General features: G+C 39.3%; 1 protein-coding gene across 12 annotated transcripts in view; it reads right to left on the reverse strand.

Moving 5' to 3' along the window:
• Positions 1-435: 435 nt before the first annotated feature.
• The window catches only part of RBMS1 (RNA binding motif single stranded interacting protein 1), a 224,940-nt gene continuing 203,952 nt past the window's right edge, over positions 436-21,423 (reverse strand). For 7 of the 12 annotated variants that reach the window (XM_040475166.1, XM_040475172.1, XM_040475171.1 and 4 more), the window contains 9 exons: positions 14,837-14,952; positions 13,610-13,659; positions 13,390-13,483; positions 10,850-10,897; positions 9,920-9,970; positions 6,902-7,012; positions 5,700-5,780; positions 3,862-3,946; positions 436-3,107 (listed from right to left, as the gene is read on the reverse strand). In XM_040475166.1, coding sequence (XP_040331100.1) covers positions 3,869-3,946; positions 5,700-5,780; positions 6,902-7,012; positions 9,920-9,970; positions 10,850-10,897; positions 13,390-13,483; positions 13,610-13,659; positions 14,837-14,952 — 629 coding nt within the window. In that variant the 3' untranslated portion in view covers positions 436-3,107; positions 3,862-3,868. The remainder of the gene's footprint in view (positions 3,108-3,861; positions 3,947-5,699; positions 5,781-6,901; positions 7,013-9,919; positions 9,971-10,849; positions 10,898-13,389; positions 13,484-13,609; positions 13,660-14,836; positions 14,953-21,423) is intronic. The other 5 variants (XM_040475169.1, XM_040475175.1, XM_040475170.1 and 2 more) reach the window with 3 other exon arrangements.

The raw sequence follows: 21,423 nt of genomic DNA on the forward strand, positions 1-21,423 counted from the left end.
GAGGCCTGTGGTCATCAAGGCACGGATAAGATCATCCTGAAATCCTTACCCATGTGCTTACTTAACATGACAGGGCAGTTTTTATTCTGTTCTGGGCAATGACAAATAGCACCACAGTCAAAGGGTAGCGGTAGGAAAGAGGGAGACGGGTCTGGCTTTCTGGCCTTTTAGAACAGACCAAAGGTGGACTTTGGCTGAGAAGGACTGTGGTCAGCTGATGGCTCATGTCTCCAGTTCCTAGCAAAAAAGAAGGAGGTGGCAAGGTTTTCCCACTTCTTTCCAAGGACATGTATTTTGAGTACGTACCGAATCTGAAGTAATTTTCAACTCACTTTCAGACCAACTTACTGAGCTGAAGAAAGAGATCAGAAGTGAAATGCATGAAATTCTAATCTACAATGAACCAATTAAAAAAAAAATAATTGACAGGAAAAATAAAATTTCAGATGTTTTTTATTCAAAGGTTTTCAAAAGAAATAAAACAGAAAAAGCTAACAATCTGATCAAATGTACAGTTCAAAAATGTCTTTTGGCGTTTAACAACAAGTCCTAGGAAAGAAAACTACAGAGTTATCTTGAACCGGACAAATAAGTTACCACTGGCAAGTTTGTGGCACTAGTAAAACAAAAATAAAAAATTAACTCTCTTGATCATATAGATATCTCTATGAAAATCTTTTTTTTTCAATCTGTACAAAAGGTCTTTCTTCATAAATTAATTTTTTTTATAATTTAATGGCTGTCTACTATGTGATGTTTAACTGATTTTTTTTTTTTTTTTTTTTTTTTTTATGTACAGAGGTTATGTTTCCCAAATCTTACCCAGACGAGTATGGCACTTAGTTCAGACATGTCTAGCAGCAGATTTCCCCTCCCCTCTAACCGAGCTATCAAATTTCTGTCTTAACTAATGCAAAAATATCAAGTAGTGAGAGACCCAGGTTTATAAATGTATTAGGTACAAGGAGGGTGCTGCGTTCAGTCTGGACTTTCACAAAGCAGTAATATTCCAGGGAGCATAGAACCAATTAATACCACAACTTTAAAAAAGGAAACAAAAACAAAAACAAAACACATTTCTCTTAGGACTATGTAATTTTCACTAGAATCTACACTTCTCAGAGCAGCAAGGACTTTTGAAACTATGAAATGTCACTGACATCTATAATCAAATACAAGCATAAAATTTAAGAACTAAAAAATACTCGAAAGAAATAACTGCTCAGCCCTAGCTCCTGAGCTAGGAGGATTTGGTCTGTGGAAACAGGGAGGGCCAGCAACCTGTCCCAGCACAAAAGAAAATAGACTCTGAGGTAGATAACTGATCACACACCGTTGACCAGACAAGTACACAGTTTTGGAAGACAACTTAATTTACCGTTGCTTTTCAAACGTATGCAATCGTCTCACTAAAAGAGCTTTAAGAACAGTGAATCACCTTAGATGTACTAAAGTAGAAATAACCGTGTATTTATGAATCAGGAATTTCATAGTTTCAAAATTGGTTTCTCTTTACACTGAATACTTGTAGTGATGATGTAAAGTGTGGCACTGCTTGGATCCAAATCTTCCTTCATGCTTTTTTTTTTTTGTTTGTTTGGGTGTGTCCATACATCAGTTAAAATTATAAAACCTAAATGCAAAGGTACAAAAAAGGCACATTCTCCTAACCGCAAACTGGTCCGGCAAAAATAAAGAGCACAGAAGATATGACGCTGAGACAAGGTGGAGCAACTGGTTACTGGCTCTTCGGTCTTTGGTGAAGTTACCTTTTAAAAGTGCCAAGTAATTTTTATTTCTCAAATTTATGTAATAGAGAGAGCAAGTAGCCAATCGTTTTGCTTCTATTCATATCTCAGCTTAGGTTTGAAGATAAAATCCTTACTTTTAGCTTTTGCCATTTAGTTGCAATAGCAACGTTTTTCGCTTTGCCAGATCTCAGGCAGAATTCTCATTCTAAAGCACTATCATTAGTATAAAGGAAGGACAAAACATTCGGTGACTCCCCGCCCCCGCCCCCCACCCCCAGCCCCAACGCTACCTACACTAAATCTAGAACATCGAGTTAGTTTTTTTTTTCCTGAAAAAAGGCAAAAAAGACTTTACATTGCATCATACAGCAGATATCCTAAATCAGTCAAACTATCGGAGGAAACTGTTGGCATACAGCCTTACAAACAATTTACCCTATTAAAAGTTCCCCAGTCAGAAAATGTGTTTCACACAAAACATTTTTTCCCTTCTTGCATTTCACTACCTTACACATCATGTGAAAAATCATTAAAAACACCTACTACATATTTAAAAAAGCCAAAATTTCAGCAACTTTTATTGACTACCTTTTAAAAGCCCTATGCTGCTGTTTTACAAGGCATAATAGACCAGCTCATTTGGTCAAAGCGTTCTACATCATTAGTTTGAACTAACTTTTACTGAAACAGCTACAGCATCAAAGGAGTTAAGGCAAATTGGAATTCATAGAAAAGGAGAAGACACTTCACACTACGTTGAAAGTAAAACGGAAAAGCTAAGAAGAGAGACGCGGAGGGCAACACTGAGTACAGGGACACTCACACGGCAAGCACAGAACGCCATGGGGGAGGTCGGACTACTTAAACTTCAGAGCCCATTTCATACAGCTGAAGAAAACGCAAATTCAACACAAAAATGGACAAAACCACAAAAATCTGGTCATGCACTTGGATAAGTCTTCATGGTCTTTGTGCATACCCAGAAAATTGAAGTTTTCTTTTTCTTTTCTTTTTTTCTTACTTTTTTTTCTTTTTTCCTTTTTTTTTCTTTTTTGCATCATAACATTTGATAAAAATCTTTCGTTTTGTTTTTTTTTGTTTGTTTTTTTGTTTTTTTTTTGTTTTTTTTTTACTAAAATAAACCTGTTCGGGGGAACAGCTACTAGATGAATTTAAGGGTTTTATGCACCTTATAGAACTTATAGCAAAAATAGTTTTAGTTGATTTCATTATAAATAACGTTTTCAAGAACCTGTGCAAAACTGTCAATAATTTCCTAAAGCACAATTGATCAGAAAAATCCATGATTGTTCAGCCTTCACACCCTTCTTCATGTAAGAACACCCTTCTGTACATCTGGAAGAGAAAAATAAAAGATAAATGCTTTTGTGCATTTGGTATAATACGGCACCTCCTTCTTGTTTTAACGGTGTAGGTGTTTGAGGAAGGCAAGGTGGTGGGCATCTCTGGTGGTAGACCAATAAATGCTGGAACCGAGGGTCGTTCCGATGCCTTGACTCCACCTGTCAAACCTGGGACCTGCACCAGTTCTGGTGCACTTGCACCAGAACAAACAGAGACCCAAGTGTCTTAAGTTCCACACAGCTATTTTATTACGATCTACATGACCAAGTAAAAAGTTTTGAGGCTTGTGGTCCAGGTGAGAGCTGGGAATGCAATCCTCCCATCTAAAGATACTAACATTAAATTCACAGTCAAGATATTGCTAATCTTATAATGCTAGATGAGGCAAAATCTCGTATTTCCTTCAGTTTGTGAGGCGTAAAGCAATATAAATTTGGGTACATGTACTATAGGTCAAATTTGATACCTGGTGTTCTGACAGGTTACAGAGTTTTAGGGTGGGGAGGGGTAAGGAGGGTGAGAGAGTAACTATACACTTGACTTCAATACAAGGCACTATTTTTTTTGGACAGAACTGGAAATTGCACAAAATCACTGATTTAACATTTCAGTAACACTGGATTCCTTGGCCATGATTAAGGCAGTGTGGCCAAATCTGAGCTATGCTAAGTATCACTATGATAAAAGAATCATAGACTTTTTCCTTGACGTGAGCCCTACAGTTACAAAGATGTTGCCTTCATACCTCACAGTTACTTATTAGGTTGAAAGGTGTATGGTGAATGGTCATTAGACGTCTCGACAGCCACCTGCTGCTGACCAGTTGCTTCCTACGAGAAAGCAGAACAGGTGACACATGAGCAATGGCATCCAAGCTCTGCTACTCACGTCTGAGCTCCACATCTTAAAAAGCAAGCACTCATTAAAAGTGATTTTCTTCATATTACGTAGGGTTTTCAAGGTTAATTATTTTCCTAAGGAGTTAACATGTCTGACAGACCCAAAGAACCTCCCACCCCAATGTTTATGAGTTGTCTTTTCATATCAAGCTATAACTTATCAAACAAATATCCCTTGAGGCCAGATGTGACTTGGAATTCAGTATTTTCAGATTTTAGAATCTGAAAAACGGTAGGCACATGCTGTATATCACAGAACATATCCAGTGGGGTCTAGGGCTGCACCTCATAACCAAACACATGAACAGGTCTACACTGAAGGATGTAAATATGTCCAGTAAGTGCGCTAGGATTCTTGCTTTCCATAAATTCGGGTTCAGTCTTGCCACAGGTCAGGTTTTTGCTGAAGTGGTTACAAAGAGAATTTTTACTTTCAGATTTTACTGTGTTTCAGAATTGCAGATAAGGGACTGTGGGTTCTGTAACTGTGGCTGTCAATATGTACGCAAATTTAAATCAATCAGAGGAGAACAAAACAAAGCAAGAATGCCCCAAATGATCCAAACACAGCCCTAGGGGTGTTTCTGCAACTGGAACTTGTGGGATCTGCCTAGTGGGTATGGCTGATTGGGTTGATGAATTTCCTTGGAATTTTAAGGGTACTGTGCAGAAAAATGCTACGTTTTGTTCAATCGTCATTGAAGTGTCAGTCTTCTTCCATGATCATTAGCGTATCGGGATCTTCTATAATAAAAACTAAGAGTTATTTAGCTATACTAACAGCCTCTATTAAAAAAAAGGTATGGTTTGTTCCTCATCCCTATTATGATTCTAAAACATCTGAAATACCTTACTTGCAATTGACTACTTCTTGTAGTTATTATTATTGACAATCTTTGGTACTAGGATTACAATCTTTAGCTTTATCTTTTTTTTTTTTTTAACATTTTAAATTTATTTTTGAGAATCAGAGAGAGGCAGTGCACAAGCAGGGGAGGGGCAGACAGAGAAGGAGACACAGAATACAAAGCAGGCTCCAGACTCTGAGCTGTCAGCACAGAGCCCGATGCGGGGCTCGAACTCACGAACTGTAAGATCATGACCCGAGCCGAAGTCAGATGCTTAACCGACTGAGCCACCCAGGCACCCCTTCAGCTTTATCTTAATTTGCCTGTAAGTATCACTTTACAGGACACAAGATAGATTCCTGAAGGGTATGTAATGTGCTACAACCTTGGGAAAATATTTCTGGGAGTTTTGGGGTGTGTGTGGCCTGGATGTTGCTACACTCATCGGTATGCATAGAATTATCTTTCACAGTTGAAAATAATCCTAGCTATACACGCCCTCTAAACTCAATTCTTTATGCAAATATTTGACTTCTGATGGATCTTTGAGTCCTAATTTACCCATTTCTTTTTTTTTTTAAATTGTTTTGAATGTTTATTTTTGAGATAGACAGAGAGTGAGTGGGAAGAGAGAGAGGGAGACACAGAATCTGAAGCAGACTCCAGGCTGAGCTGTCAGTACAGAGCCCGACGCGGGGCTTGACCCCACGAACCACGAGATCGTGACCTGAGCCGAAGTTGGACGCTCAGCCGATTGAACCCCCCCAGGCGCCCCTAATTTACCCGTTTCTAAAGCTACTCATTGCCAGAATGGCCACTGGAGGGTCTGTACCAACCTCAACGGGAACCGCCGTTGTCTGCACATGTGTATACTGTGGCAAATAAGCTCCTTGCATAGCTGACGTTGCAGGCATGTACTGAAAAGGAGAACACAGTCAGGATGGAAAATGAGAAGCCATGCAAAATTCTGAGTGCTTGGGAAATTTTGAGATGGGATGTCAAGTATTTGAAACTCTCAAAGGAGAAATTTAAACAAGCCACCGCAAAGTTTAATTAGTAAGTATGTCGCATGGAAGGCAAAGTGAATGTTTTCTACTTTCTGAATTTGTCAAACTAAAATTCCCACCTGTCTTTGGATTTCCTAACAAAGAAATACATACGTGAAGATCACTAGGGCTTCTCATTCTCAATTAATTCAATATCACTAATGTGCAATTTTAGAAGATCTCATCTCAAACGACCTCATTACTTTCCAGCAGCCCCCTGAACTAGTATCTATAGAGTTATTTCCATAGGTGGAGACCTAAGGAGTAAATGATGTGTTGAGTTTTTATCAGGTCACCGCAGAACAGGAAATGGACCCTTGGTTTCCTGATGCGGACAATCATCCTTTTCCAAAGGCCGCAAAGCTTTCTTGTTGATCTCACTGTGTACGAACCTGGCTGAGCCTTCACAAGAAGCTGCTGCTGGTTTTGAATGTAAGCAAGGAAAACATACCTCCCTTTGTTCTTTTCTGCCACCATCGATATGGTCTGAATTAAAAGCCTTTGGCCATCTTACCGTCTAAATGCTATGTTGATATATATCAACCCCGAAAAGTTCCTCTGGTACCAGCTCAACCTCAGTACCCAACTAAGTCCCCTGGACTTCGGAGAAGTAAGTCAATACTAAGACTCTAATACAGGGCCTCCAAATTTCATAAAAGAAGAAGCGAGGAACAATCTCCTGCCTTTATCACCAAGTACCACCTTCATCTTTTGCTTCATGAGACCAGGTCTGCAGTATGAATGAATGACACCAGTGATTAGGGCTATATGTGGTCAAGTGTGGTTGCCAGATTCTGGTAAAGGAGAGCTACCCAAAGGACAGGGATTTAGTTCATCAATTAATCATGTGGAAGGCAATGTTGGGGGGCGGTGAGAAGTGCTCGGACATAACCTTTGATGTCACAGAGCCTGTAATTGATAGATAAGACACAGGCTGCATTAATTTACCCCCCTCCCTTTGCTGAGACATAGGATATTAATTTGCCACCTACTGTTCCGGTGCTGCCTAGTGACAGATGACTCATCTGCTGGGCCAGAGGGCTGATCATAGATGCAGGCTGTAGTGACATGGTGTGCTCCATTGAGGGAGTTAACACGGCCCCCTGGGGAGTCGGGAGACAAGAACAGTGTAAGATAAACTCAAGGAGGGAATGAAGATTCTGTCATTCCTTTTGCAAAGGAAATGCCCTAGTCTGTTGAGATGTGAAGCAAAAATAACCTCTCACACTTGCAAACGGTTTCCTTAACAATTGCCTAAAAGTCTTCTAGCTAATGCTTCCTAAAACTTTCTTAAGAGCATTCATTTCACTGAAATCACTGCATTGAACATCTTCCCCTTTCCTTTTGCTCAGCTGTAAAGCAGGCCAGTCCAGCAGGAGGAGCTGTAGTAGGAAATGCAAACTATTTTTGGCTGGATAAGGCTACAAAAATGCTTCCTTAATTTTTAAAAACTAAATGACAGCTGATGTTCTATGCAGCCACAAAACAGCACACATATCATACGGTGTCTTTGTGTGAAAATGTTCTGGACAGTCACTTGACTCAACATCAGGCTGTTAGGATCAAGATCACATTCTTCATTCACTCTGTTTCTCAGAACTTTCAGCTACAATTTGGCACCAAGGGAGGGAAGCAGATCCAGATATGATTAATACTCCAATTTCAGGTTCTTTGCTTTCATTTGAAAAAATTCTGGGCATTAAACATAAAATTAAATATGATTAAATGGGGTGGGGTGGTGGAGAACAAAAAAAGTATCGCCCATAACCCAGCCTCTCCCTAATACACAATAAACAATTTCATATCCTAGGTTTTTGCTTTGAATGTAACATTCTATTGTAAATATTTACCTAACTTAGTGCATAGCCATCATTATCATCATTTTTAATTTTTTTTTTAATGTTTATTTATTTTTGAGACAGAGAGAGACAGAGCATGAGCAGAGGAGAGTAGAGAGAGAGAGAGGGAGACACAGAATCCGAAGCAGGCTCCAGGCTCTGAGCTGTCAGCGCAGAGCCTGACACGGGGCCTGAACTCACAAGCTGTGAGATCATGACCTGAGCCGAAGTCGGACACCCAACCGACTGAGCCACCCAGGTGCCCCTATCATCATTTTTAATGATTGCATAATGATACACTGATTGTCTAAACCGAAATGCAGTTAAATCCATTTCTGCATTTTCTCTAATTTATCCTATGTGATATTCTTATGGATTACATCATTCCTCTCACTTCTGCAATCACCCAATTACCTGAGAATGCAGTTATTCTGACACATCCTACCAATATTAATGTCACGTTTTTGGTATCATTGCAACTGATCTACCCCTTCAATAAATACGCTGTTATTTATTGATAATTAGAGCACAAATAAGGCAAAGACTGGTATGTGGGCACTTTAATTCTGGTTGCAGTCTAAACTGGGTAGGGAAAGGCAGATAGGAACCTTCTGCACACACTACCACTGTCTCCTCTAAGATGTTAAACTAAGATATGTGTAGGCTTTGTCTCCAAAAGTTGCCCAAAAAAGATATAGATGTGTGTCAGAAACTGTTTGTTGTTAATGCATGTCATAGAAAATTTCTTTTTAAATTTTTGGTGTGCATCACCAAAAAGTATGTGGGAACATGGAAATGATTCAGAAGCCCAGAATATGCTGAAGGAATTTCCTGCCCCCTTTTCTCATTCATCGGTAGGAGCTACTGTCCAGGATTGTGCACACACAGACAAATATGTGTGCGTGTTTATATAGACACACACACGTGTCATCGGAGAGCTCATCTCCTGTGTTATCAGCGAAACTTGTTTTTTCTACTTCTTCAAAGTCATCTCAGCAACTTCCGATTTAGAACATGTCCTTGGATTACTGTTTCATACACATGGTCTCATATTGCATGCTATCCTTCAGGAGCTGTCCTGAGAGAAATTCCTACCTCCTCTTATGGCCAACAATGGTTTACTTTTCCTAAACAACGGATCTGTTATTATCTTACAAGTACCATGAATTGTTCTGCTTATCAGAATTCCCATTTTGCCTTAGTGACTAAAAGCAGAGGGCCAAATTTGTAGCCTTCTTATGATGAGCATATAGGCCACTGTGTTGGGTGCTGTTAGCTTTTTTTGGTGATTCTGTTCTCCGCTTTTATTTTTCAACTGTTATTTACTTATTTTTTTAATTTTTATTTATTTTGGGGGACGAGGAAGAGAGAGAGAGAGAGAGAGAGAGGGAGGGAGGGAGGGAGAGACGATCCCAATTAGGCTCCATGAAACATCTGTCAGGGCAGAGCCCAATGCGGTGCTCGATCTCACAAACTGTGAGATCATGACCTGAGGTGAAATCAGCAGTCGGACACTTAACCCAGTGAGCTACCCAGGTGTCCCCATTTTTCAACTTTTAAAAGGCATGTTTTAATTCAACAAACTGGATTTTATGTATTTTTGAAAAACACATAAATACACTTAGTGTAACTCAATTAAAAGATGTAATATGCACATAAATATAACAAATGCTCACACCACTAAAGAAATCACATTTATCAAAGAAAGCGTTACTGTTTCAGTATTTATAATTTCTACACAGGCTAAAGTAACACTGATAAAAATCTCTAGCTTAATCTGTAACGCTTTATACCTGCATTAAACAGAATGCAATTTAAAAAAAAAAAGTGAACTGTTTCATCCCAACTACTGTTAAAAACAGTAATTTTAAAACTTGAAAATTTTAAAATTCAATTGGGTGGTCCTCTATAGAACTGGTATAAAGAAGAAAATGGTACCCTGCTTCAAATATGATACATTTTAAGTTCTTACCATTGCAAATTTAATTTGATGTCAAGTACCAATCTGTTTTAAGACAAGGGCGAGTGGACGCTTTATACTGAACTTGTATATTCGCATATGCCATGCTTAACATATCCCAAATCCCATACCATCTTTGGCAAAAGGTTTTAACCCAGAGAATGGGTTTCTAAATGTTGCAAACCACAAGGCCATGAAGGTGAAACACTTACAGGGTGCTGTAGGATATATGGTTGAGGTTGCATCCAAGAAGGACTTTGCACCTGGAAAAGGGAGGATTTTGAAAGAAACATTGATTTTCATTGGAATGCTAGCGACTTCTCTAGAGATCTTTTAATCATGTTAAAATCTACAGGAGGAAAATAAGGAAGCAATACTATCAATGATTAAAAAGATCAAGGCAGTTAGAGTTCTTGGCAAACTGGTCACTCTGAATAGGATGAAATGATTATTTAAAACCAAGTTCCACGTGCCCATTCAAGAAGTATTAACTGAGTACCAGGCATCAAAGAGAAAAAGGCAAAGAAGATATGGGCCCACCCTTAAGCAATTTATTGTCTAAGCAAGGAGATAAACAAGTAAACAACTCAAATGGTGAAAGTGTTAAGACCTAGGCACTTTCGGGATGCAGATGAATGAGAATTCCAGCACATCTCATTACAAACTAATCCTTAAAGTATGTGCTTATTTAAAAAGAATAACGAAATTCAATCCCTCTTTGATACCAGGACATTAGGTTTCAGGAATCTTGTCTGGTGGTCAACAATTTCTAGTTAGTGTGTAAAATAAAAATCTGAAAATCAGATTTAGGAAATTAAACTCCAGTGACTACATCTTGACATGTACAGTCAAAAGGGCACCTGCACAGTAGACCCTCTGGGTTGAGGAATAAGCCATGAGAGTCAGGTTCCATGGCAGGAAAGAAAGCCTGTGCAGTCTGCCACTCCAGAGAAAAAAATATCAGTCCATTTCTTGATGCCCAGGGCATTACAGAGGCTACACAACTGTTAAAAAATTAAGTTTCAGTCTCTAATTCTTAGCAACAAAACCCTCCTGTATCTTATCCCCTACTGTTAACTTCAAAGGTTCTATAGAGAGGATATGGGGGAAAGTCATGGGGGGAAGAATGTATTGTGATTTACCTTGATAGCAGAGCCCCGATACTTGTTTTCTCTGGTTTCCTTTGCCACCTAAGGCAGACCAAAGTTAAGTGCTTCTGCCTTGTTAACATTTCAGTTATCTGGACTGCAGTCTTTCCCCACTGGGGTACTACTGGTGGTTTCTTGCAGATGCCAATTTCTCAAATCCAATTGTATAAGCATATGGTGGTTTAGTGGAGAAAGGCCCACTCCAACACGAGTGCGAGGCCTTCACTGAATAAATTGTGGGGAGGAGAGCAGCTCCCTGTAGCCCCCAATTGGGGCAAGATGCTCTCATTTTTGTATGCTTTCAGTGGTCCTAATAATCTAACAGTTTACAGCATTATGGGGTTAGGGAGCTATAACACCTAATCCAATTTTCTTTCTGAAGCAGCAAACGAGCTCCTGTCAATTTCTATTCCTCAATTTTCCCTAACTATAAAATGGGAATAATAATCTATGTTCTTTGAATTCTTCACCATTGGTTCTCCCCTCCTTTGGGTCATGGCTCCCTCTGAAAACCTGATGAAAGAAATAGAACTCTGTCTCCCACCCACTGCCCGCCCCCCAACCCCGCCAACTAACTGCATACACACAAGCAACATTTTGCAAACAATTTAAGGGAATCTCAGACTACTTGAAGCTCATCTGCTGACCCCACTGTGTCCCTGAATTTATGGGGTTAAGAACCTCTCAGTTTTACAGGTTACAGCACTAAGTGGCAAATGGAATGAAATTCTACATGCATCTTAGGGAAACACAGAGTGCCCAGGAGAAGAAATCAGGCCTTTGAAATGAAATGCTGTTTCCACAGTCAGGTCTCCTAATTTCTTTTTTCTATTCTATGAAACAATTCTGTGGCCATAATGCTCACTGCATTACAGTAAAGAGGGAAAAAGGTGGTAGGGACATGCATTAGTAGCTGAAATAGTTATAGCAGCACAATTCAAATCAATATGCACAATCATTTACCCGAGAATAAGCTTACTTGTCCCTAGTTTTAATGATCTACATAAATGGCAGAGGTTTCCAAGTTCGGATTTTTAAACAGAACTACCTTTCATTAGGGAATTGTTAATTAGGGAAAACACATTAGAGCAGATGTCACTGAGGCTTCTAGAGTAAGGGAAAAGAGAAAAATTTTATGTCCAAAATAATGAAAGAGGCATGAAATCAGCAAATACCATGCCCAGCAGATTGAAGGACTAGCCCAAGTAACATTGAAAACCCAGACAGATAAAAGAAAAAATGAGTGAGAACTCAGGAAAAGGCAGAAAGAAGACCTAAAAGCTGAGGGAAGCTACGAATGCTCCATTAATACTTCAGTTTCAGTGCACTTAACCACTTCTCTTTATTATTCGAAGCTACTTTTATGTTTTCAGACAGAACCACCTCAATGATATTGCTTATGTTGACCAATCCATTATTTTAAAAAGTATAATGAATATACTCTCATCAGCCTGCTAATCCTGTATATGTATTAACGGTGATGATGATAATCACGGCTAACATGTAGTGACTGCTCATGATACACCAGGTACTGTGCTGAGCTCTTTACATTATTTAGTCCTCATACCAAGCCTATGAGAAAGAAACTATTATTATCCCCATTTTAAAGATGAGGAAACTGAGGCTTACAGAAATAAAATAACACAGTTATTAGATATTGTAGTTCCCTAACCCCAGAAATCAGGGCTACAACATCTAATTCAATTGTTTTAAAAAAAACAAACAAACAAGAATACACAAAAGTTTAGTCACACAGGATCTCAACAGTCAACAAAAGAGAGAACTATATTCCCACGTGTCTGTATTGAACTGTTGTTATGTTTCTGTCTGGACCAAGGCGGTAACCCTGTTAGAGGTACTCTGCTATAGGAGGAGAAATGAACACCACCGGGTTCATGGCGAATAGGAGGTAACCCTGCAATAAAACCGAATCACAGAACAAGGTACTTCATGAGATCTCGGTGCTAAGTTGGGAATTTAAGATAAAGCCTCCTCAAAATAACCTGTTTAAACAGGGAGTCACCTCCTTTTTTTTTTTTTTTTTTTTTTTTTTTGCTGCAAATCTCATTGCATTGCTCATTTAATGTTACCTGATGGAGACACATCTTTACTCATTAGCATGTTCACTTGCTCTTTTCTTAATTCCTGCTGAGGAATAAACAAAGGCAACGATGCACACCTATTCTGTATTTTACCTAACGTCAACGTTTTTTAAGTTTCAACTTCTGGGACACGTGGTGTCCAACAGCAAAGCCCGCTGTGGAGGAAGTATGTGGGTTCACCCCAATTCTAAAATGCTATGATTTCAAGGACTGACAGCTGATAACCATTTTCTCTTGTTTTATATTCTCTTACATAAAAGTAAGTCTCTCTGTCAAATAAAAAGCAGCTTATTCTAAACTGGCTATCCAAGCTGCATAACATTGGACTTAAATTTCATTATAAGTGTTTAAAATTTTAAGACACATAAAAACGCAGCAGTGATTCACAGCCAGCAAGCTGTCATACTCTTGATGAATCCTAAAGGTACAAACCTGGTAGGCAGATACAGGAGATGCAATATAGGGTGTGAGAGAAGTTTGAGTGATCATTCGGTTTGTAGCAATACTGTATGGTGAAGGATAAAATCTAGAACAAACACAAAAGCCTTTATTAAGTAATCCTTTAAAAAGAATAATTCCCGGAACAAATGTCTGATATCTTCCACCTTCACATTTTCCCTCAAGCCATTATGCATTGATCTTAATGACATACCCATTTTGTATAGCAGCTGTGGTTGGGTCATATGTAAGTGTCATTCCAGCCTATGGGAAAGAAAAAAAAAAAAAAAAAAAAAAAGAATCACTCACCGCAAGGGCAAGGTTTACAAATTCCATTTCTTAGGTCATGGCAACATAAAATAGAGATAGTTTACTAGCATTTGATAAAAGTGAGAGTTTCCTTTAGGCAAACATAAACTCAATATGAGCATTCAGCTCTACACCTGCACAGTCTCGTTTGTTAGTTATTAGTTGCATGCAGTTATTGAAACATGGCGTCTCTCCAGCACAGTGGCTATATCTCAAGTGCTCAAATAGCCACATGTGGCTCGTGGTTATCACTGGACAGTGAAGACTCTAAACATTTCTCTGAGTCTAAGTCTCTGAAGACTGAGAGTCTTCTCTGAAGACTCTAACATTTCTACTGGATGGCACCTCCTTAGACATTCTTGAACTAGTAGGTTACTTAAAAAAAATTCATTGAAAATAAATATGGAGAAATGGACATCCAATATTTTTATTGTCTTTTTTTTTAAAGAACATTACTCAAAAGAATTAGGCAAAAAACTCAACAACAAATACACTGTTTGTTTTTTGTTTTTGTTTTTTTTTTTAATTTTTTTTTTTTTTTTCTTCAACGTTTATTTATTTTTGGGACAGAGAGAGACAGAGCATGAACGGGGGAGGGGCAGAGAGAGAGGGAGACACAGAATCGGAAACAGGCTCCAGGCTCTGAGCCACCAGCCCAGAGCCCGACGCGGGGCTCGAACTCACGGACCGCGAGATCGTGACCTGGCTGAAGTCGGACGCTCAACCGACTGCGCCACCCAGGCGCCCCTACACTGTTTGTTTTAATAATGTTACTTAGGATAATTTCTGAGTAATTATAAATGTAAACCTTGAAGAGACCATGACGTTAAAAAAATACCAAACAGTTGTTCCATTTCTTCGAAGCAATTTAAAATTTTCTTTTACTTGATATGCAGCTAACTGGGAACCATTAACTGCACCCACCATCTATCTGTCCATCTGGAGAGTCATCACTCTCTTAGCACCATTTTCACTGGGAAGAGTTTTAATGGGACATCATCTGCATCATAAAGCCTGAATGCTGGCACCTATTTCAGAAGTACAGAGGCCAAGTCAAGATGCTGCATGTGTGCCCAGTCAAGTAGGCTCTCATGATTACACACCCACACTGAAGTCTCAAGAAGGGACTTACAAGTCTCACCTCTCCTTCTCTATGCCATGGTCTTCCATTAGGGATGTATTTGTTTGGGTTCTGCCTCTTCTTCTGTCCTCCATCCGCAAACTTACACAATAAAGGTTCTGTGGGAGCTGAATGAATGGGGACAAAAAACAGAAAACAAAATTGTATGTGTGTGCATGACAAAATGTAGTTCAACTTTTTTTCTTTAAATTTTTTTTGAATGTTTATTTATTTTTGAGAGAGCGAGAGAGACAGCATGAGCAGGGGAGGGGCAGAGAGAGAGAGGGAGACACAGAATCTGAAGCAGGCTCCAGGCTCTGAGCTGTCAGCACAGAGCCTGATGTGGGGCTTGAACCCACAAACCATGAGATCATGACCTGAGCCAAAGGCGACGCTTAACCGACTTAGCCACTCAGGCGCCCCCATTTTTATCCCTTCAATAGAAGCTGTGGCAGGTGCCATAAGGGAATTGATAGAACACTTTAAGCCAAAGGTTTACGCAGACCCTTATATGATTATCCGATGGTGAAAAAGATAGTAAAGAAAATATATTAGTTATTATTTTCAAACCACAGAGTGATGAACAAATTTATTCTAAGGAACCAAAGGAATCTTTTCATTCACTTTTATACTTGTTTACGTGCAGACCCACTTGTTTTCAATTCTGTTGATGAATCTCCAAATGCAAATAACATTGTATCACCTCCCCCCACCCCCAAATTAAAAATGCTCCCTTAGCATCTCATCATTCATTCTTCAGAGAGGCCTTCAATTCCCCCAGGAGAAAACAAGTTCCCCTTTATACTATAGCTCATATTATATTTTTAAAAAAATTTTACATTTTTATTTGTATTTTTATACCTAGCATTTATAACAACTTGGAAGTGTGGTGATTTGTTTGGTGTCTGTTTCCGCCTCTGGAATGTAAGCCCCGTGGGGAGCGGTGACACTTATTTCTTCATCACTGTATCCCCAGTGCCCAAGTATCTGTCATGTTGTAGGCATGCATGGCACCTTGGTTGAACCAATGGATGAATAAAAACAGGTCTCATATGTTTATTTGTGAAGTACAGCCTTGAAGACAGCTGTTGTAAGAAACGTAAAAACACCTACCCAAGCTATTTGAAGTTTTTTTTTCTGTTCCTTTAATCATCCCTCTTGGGGTTGCTTTACTGTATATCCACATCATAGAATGATCCAAAGAACAACTCAAGAAATGAACGTAGAAAAGCAAAAGATTCAGAAACTATCACACAGGGATAAGTATTCATTAGCTTAAAAGAAAAAAAAGGTGGGGGGAGGTGACGGCATAGTAGTCTACCCATGACTTTTCATTTTCTTTGCTTTTCCACAATGAAAATAGTAGTATATTCCTGAAAGTTGTGCATATTTCGATAGGTTTCTGGTTAATGTAATAAAGGCAATCATACCTTCCTGTCTGGTTCTCACATTCTGTCCTTTGTCTACTACAGAACTCTGATTACTACTTTCAAGTTCTGTTTCAAAGTTAAATAACCAGGAAGAGAAAAATATTACTTATGGAAAATTTACTCCTTTCTCCTTTGCCTCTTATTATCCTAATTCATCTCTTATTTTATATCACTATTACCCACCCACTAATGACAGGGTGGAAGCAAGAGTGCCTCTCAACACTTCTCTGCCAAAAAAACAAAACACAACAAAAAACGCAACTGTAATTCGTTCTCAGTGAGGGATCTAGGCTGTCATCTGGTATGGCTTCCTCCTCTCCCCGGTGTGAACCAGTCCAGAGGGACAGGCTGGAATGTGAGCTCACTTCTGAAAGGCAGCTGTACTACGGGAACCAGAAGTTGAGAACAACACTGTGAGGTGTTTGGGGAGAATACCAGGGAATCTTGGCCCTACCACTGTTTACCTTCTGACTCCACCCCCAGGCCTCAGGCTTTCCTGAACAGGGAACTTCCATTTAAGACAAATGGGCGTGAAGAAAGACAGACTGGGGCCAAATCCTAGACTGCAGATGAATTACTCTGTCTTTTCAAAAAAATGTACTGACTTTTGGAAATTTCTATACCCACCAACAATCTCAGAAGGTAAAGTAAGTGGATACAAAGGAACAAGAGGGCTTTCTCATAGGTGATGATGTTTTTAATTCTATAACCATGCGTTTGGCAACAGGTGGAAACGAGGGCCAGGAGAACACTGCTTTCGAGTAGAAGGAAGGGATAAAGGGCAAACCTGCCTGAAAGTTAGGATTTTCCTTCTGCCACACGTGGGGATGTCTCACCTTGAAGTCTAAGGACAAACAGACAGCTCAGAAGCACAATCTCATTCTTCACAGATCTAAAAGTCCTTCTGGCATTGAATGTTTCCTCCAATGATGTTTTAGAATTTTTACTCCCCATAATCTTGTAGGGCAAGTGAGTAGAATAAACTCTGCAGTACTAGCCCTTTGTGGAACTTCACTTTGAGGACACCCTTTTATCTAGAGGCATTATAAACACCAGCTAGCTCCTAGACAGAGATTTAAGAGTTTTCCAAAAAAGATTTTAACTTGGCACACTGAGTAATGCAAATGGACCATTTTCCTTCATGAGCATCATTTCTTCCAGAGAAAGAAGGCAACCAAGTTGGACACATTCTAGAAACTCACTCTGGGCTGCCTAAGTAGGCAGGTGTGAACAAAAGTATTTAGGCAGCAATCCCTGGGAGCACCAAAGCTCTACATTTGCTCAAAGGCCAAGTGTCCCTATCTGTGGTAAGATGCTGTCAATACATTTTCATTCTAGACTATGCTCTGCCAAAAAAAAAAAAAAGCAAAAAAAAAAAAAAGCAATCTCATGCAACAATAAAGCCTGCTAAAAACATCTAATGATGCGGTAAAAGTCGATGAGGTAAACATCAGGTAAGCAATGACACGTTTGCAAATATATCATTCAAAATGAAACGGAATAGGATGTAGTTGAATCTTTCAACAACGAATTATGTTTACTACATGATGTGGTGATGTCATTAGGATATTTTTCTCCCTCCAAAAGCAAAAAGGTAAGTAGTTTAAACAGTTTGATACTGGCAGGTATCCCATATTGTTGGAAAGCAAATTTCTTATTTTAAAGAATTACAACCAGCAGAAATGACAGATTTTTTTTTTTTTTAAACATAGTTGTTGGCTCCCTGTTTTAGGGAAATGGGAGTGCCCCAGGATTCCATGTGAGGCAAAATAAAATTCTAACAGCTTCTTTCCTCTGTGAAAAATTCTCTTTGGTCTGTTTAGCAGTTGGAACTTATTATTGAGTGCCTACTATGCGTAAGGTATAGTGTTAAGAACAAGGAATACAATTGTGGCTAAAATAGGGTCTTATCTCACACAGCTCTGGCAATCTAATGGGAACGAGAGTGCACAGAGTCTTATGAAAACCCATTTAGCCATTAATGGGACAGAATACTGTTTTGAGAGATGCCCGTTTTTTAATAAAAATGCCACCCAGAAGCGAGATACTTCTGATACTGAAATGGCTGTTATTTCTTTTACAGTGGCTGCTTCATGTACCTGGGTGACATTATGAAAAGCAGGTTATCCCTCTGTGTTCTTGATATCTTATTTATTACATGAATTGTACCGTGTGCTCCAGGAAAGCAACTATGTGAAGATTTCTTTAAGATATTTATGTTAGCATGAAGCTGAGCAAGGGTTAGAAGATTTCAGTTAGATTTCTGAATTGAAAGCAAACAAATACACCCAGATCTGTGTCATGGCTCACTTATTTTTAAGTGTGTGGGAGACTGTTGCAAAATGAGAGATCCTTATTTGATTAGCATATCCTGTGTCTTACTTCAAGCCAGACCAGAAGTCTCTAGCATTTGTGTTTTGAAGCCTAATACATAGTTTCCAGGTTGAATACTGAGAGATGCCATGGGATGTCAGATTGTTCTACACATCAGATACTTCCGGTGGCCTGCTTGGCTGTTCTTTTCAGAAGGGAGATATTGAGGAGGACTGACATGCAGAAAAGGAAGTGCCATGAATACTAGCAATACGACCATGATTAACAGGTAGATTTGGGCATATTACCTCAAAAATATTCATATGTAACAGTCACCCCATATCTTTTACATGGTCAATTTTCTAGATTAGCAATATTTTATCCTATTATGCAAAACAGTAATTGGTAAGAGTCCTAACAAATGATTTGTGACCTGAGATATATTCCTGTATTAAAGTGATATAAAAATTCTATCAGATTAGCCATACTCGATTGATTTTGCCAAATATGCAGAGAATTCTTAGCCAAATTTAATTAACCACCATATTTTGGGTCTGTAAAGGGTGTGCCTCAAAGGGTGTGAGAGAAGGTCAAATTCTCTTACTATCCAAGACAGAAAAGTTACTTATTTATCAGAACCAGCAGGAACATGTAATTCCAAAAGCTTGATCACTGTAGTATATAACCTTCCAGAGATGATGCCACAAACGCAAACACTTACCTGATATTTTCTGGCATCTCTTCAGAGCCATCTAAAGTGACTGCATTGTAGGATTCTCCAATGCGCCCTCCACAGGGCCTTGTGAGCTGGGATAACCTTTTATGAATGCCTGATTTTGTGGCACTAACAATCTGGTCCCATCGTAAGGGACAATGAGCTCTACGGGTGATGCCCTTGCTGATTCACTGCCCATCTCTACCAAACAGTTTGCTCACCTATCTTCTGAAGCTCAAACTCTGTAACTATTTAGGCTAAAATGTCTTCCCTTGACATCCACACTAAAAATCACTTCTGGTATGCCTGCTTTGACTAACCACTGTGGCTCATAATTTGACCTCCTAGAAGTCTTCCTCACCTATCCTAATCCAGTGGTTCAGAGAATTAGAGTTGTCTGTCGTTTGTAACAGAGTGGACCTTTTCCTCACTGTGTTCTAACAGCTGGAGAAACTGCTACTTCCAAACTCCCATTTTTCTAGTTAAGCAGTATTTATCCTAATCAACATTCTGTAAAACGTGAACTGCCCTCGATGGAAGTTTTTCCATCGGTTGTGGAAAACCAGCCCACTCAGCAACTGTAATTAGCTTTCTTTCTGGTAACATTGCCTACTTTCAAAATTCCTCAACTAGCAACACGCAAGGAACTATCTGGGGCTCTTCCTTTAAAAATTTCGACGTAGGGATCTAATACATATTATCCATTTTTTGTGTGCACGTCATCACTTCCTGCCTAGCTTCCTCTTTGTTTCTAACCAAATCCTGCTGTCCTGTCTAAGCACCACACAGAGCCACAGCCTCTCTCCGTAGATGCATGTCCTCCTACGCCTATTTTGTTAGGTTCTCTCCCACATTCCTGACCCTTGTAGAGTGGTTCCTTCTCCCACTCAGCTTTACCTATCAGTAAAATAATGATTTAACAACATAAAAGTCAGGCTAAATAAAAAATAAAAATGTAATCCTTCCACATCACTCCAAGTTAAATATTTTACTATTCTATATTTACTGCTTTTCACAGTCTAAACTTTTCATATTTGCAACGGTAAGTCTTTTTCTCCTACCGTTTTCATTGTGGACCTTTCCCTGTCTTATTATGGAATCTTTTTTTTTTTTTAAGTGGCTACATAAGGTTCATTTTGAAATGGGTTTATGTACAGTTTCTTTGTTGTTGTAACTAACACTATATGAACATCTGTGTGTGTATCTTATTTCTCTCTTTAACCGCATTAATGCCGACTGCTAAAATGGTGGTCAGGTTGTATGGTAACACTGGCTCCAGACTAGTCTCCCTGGTTTAAATTTTGGCTTTGCCATTTGTCACTTAGTGACTCCAGGCAAGTTATTCAATGTCTGAGGTTTCATACTCTGTGGAATGGGGATAGTAATTGTACTTATTTCAGAGGACTGTTACAATTAACATACAAAATGCTCAGAACAGCTCAATGCACAGTAGCTATTGTTATCATACTATGACGACAGGAGGAAGTCAAATGTTTGAATTATGACTCTTCCTCTCGCCTTTGAATTATTAAAACAAGTTCTCAGGAGAGGGACTTCTGGTTTATTAATGTTAGAAACATTTGTAGAGACTGGCCTGTTTTCCGTGGACTTTGATTTTTGTGAGATTTTAACAAGCTGGCCAGGGGTTGCCGCCTTGGCTTCACATACAATGAAGAAATGTTCAAGTTGGAGTTAAGGATGAAGTTACTGGCAAATGCCTTTCAGAAAACTGTTTCACAGTAACACTTACACTTCCCACCCAAGGTCCTTATGCTTTAATAAAATTTTACTCTGCTATTTATTGTTCCTCCCTGGCAGAACCCGATAGCGAAAAGGTATAAAACTGATCTGAGGGATCTGCTGTAGGCTGGGTATGATCGATGGAGCCCCATCACCGGCCTGGCATGGCACGCCAAGCATCTGAGGCTGAAACAGTGGCACATTTCCAGTTGAGATCCCTTGTTACTTTTTAAAAGCTAGACTTCCCCTCCACAGTAGAGAATGAGTTTGCGTTTGGAGCTGTAAGACAGCCCTCTCCCCACGGGCCACCCAGGAGTATTTCAGCAGTTTCATGGCAGTGACTGTTCTTCCTAAGAGCACAGCCCTTGGAGCGGCTGTCTTGACAATACACATATTTAGAC

Source organism: Herpailurus yagouaroundi, unplaced genomic scaffold (genome assembly GCF_014898765.1).
Source record: "Herpailurus yagouaroundi ecotype Mexico unplaced genomic scaffold, PumYag 140, whole genome shotgun sequence".
NCBI classification, from domain to species: domain Eukaryota; kingdom Metazoa; phylum Chordata; class Mammalia; order Carnivora; family Felidae; genus Herpailurus; species Herpailurus yagouaroundi.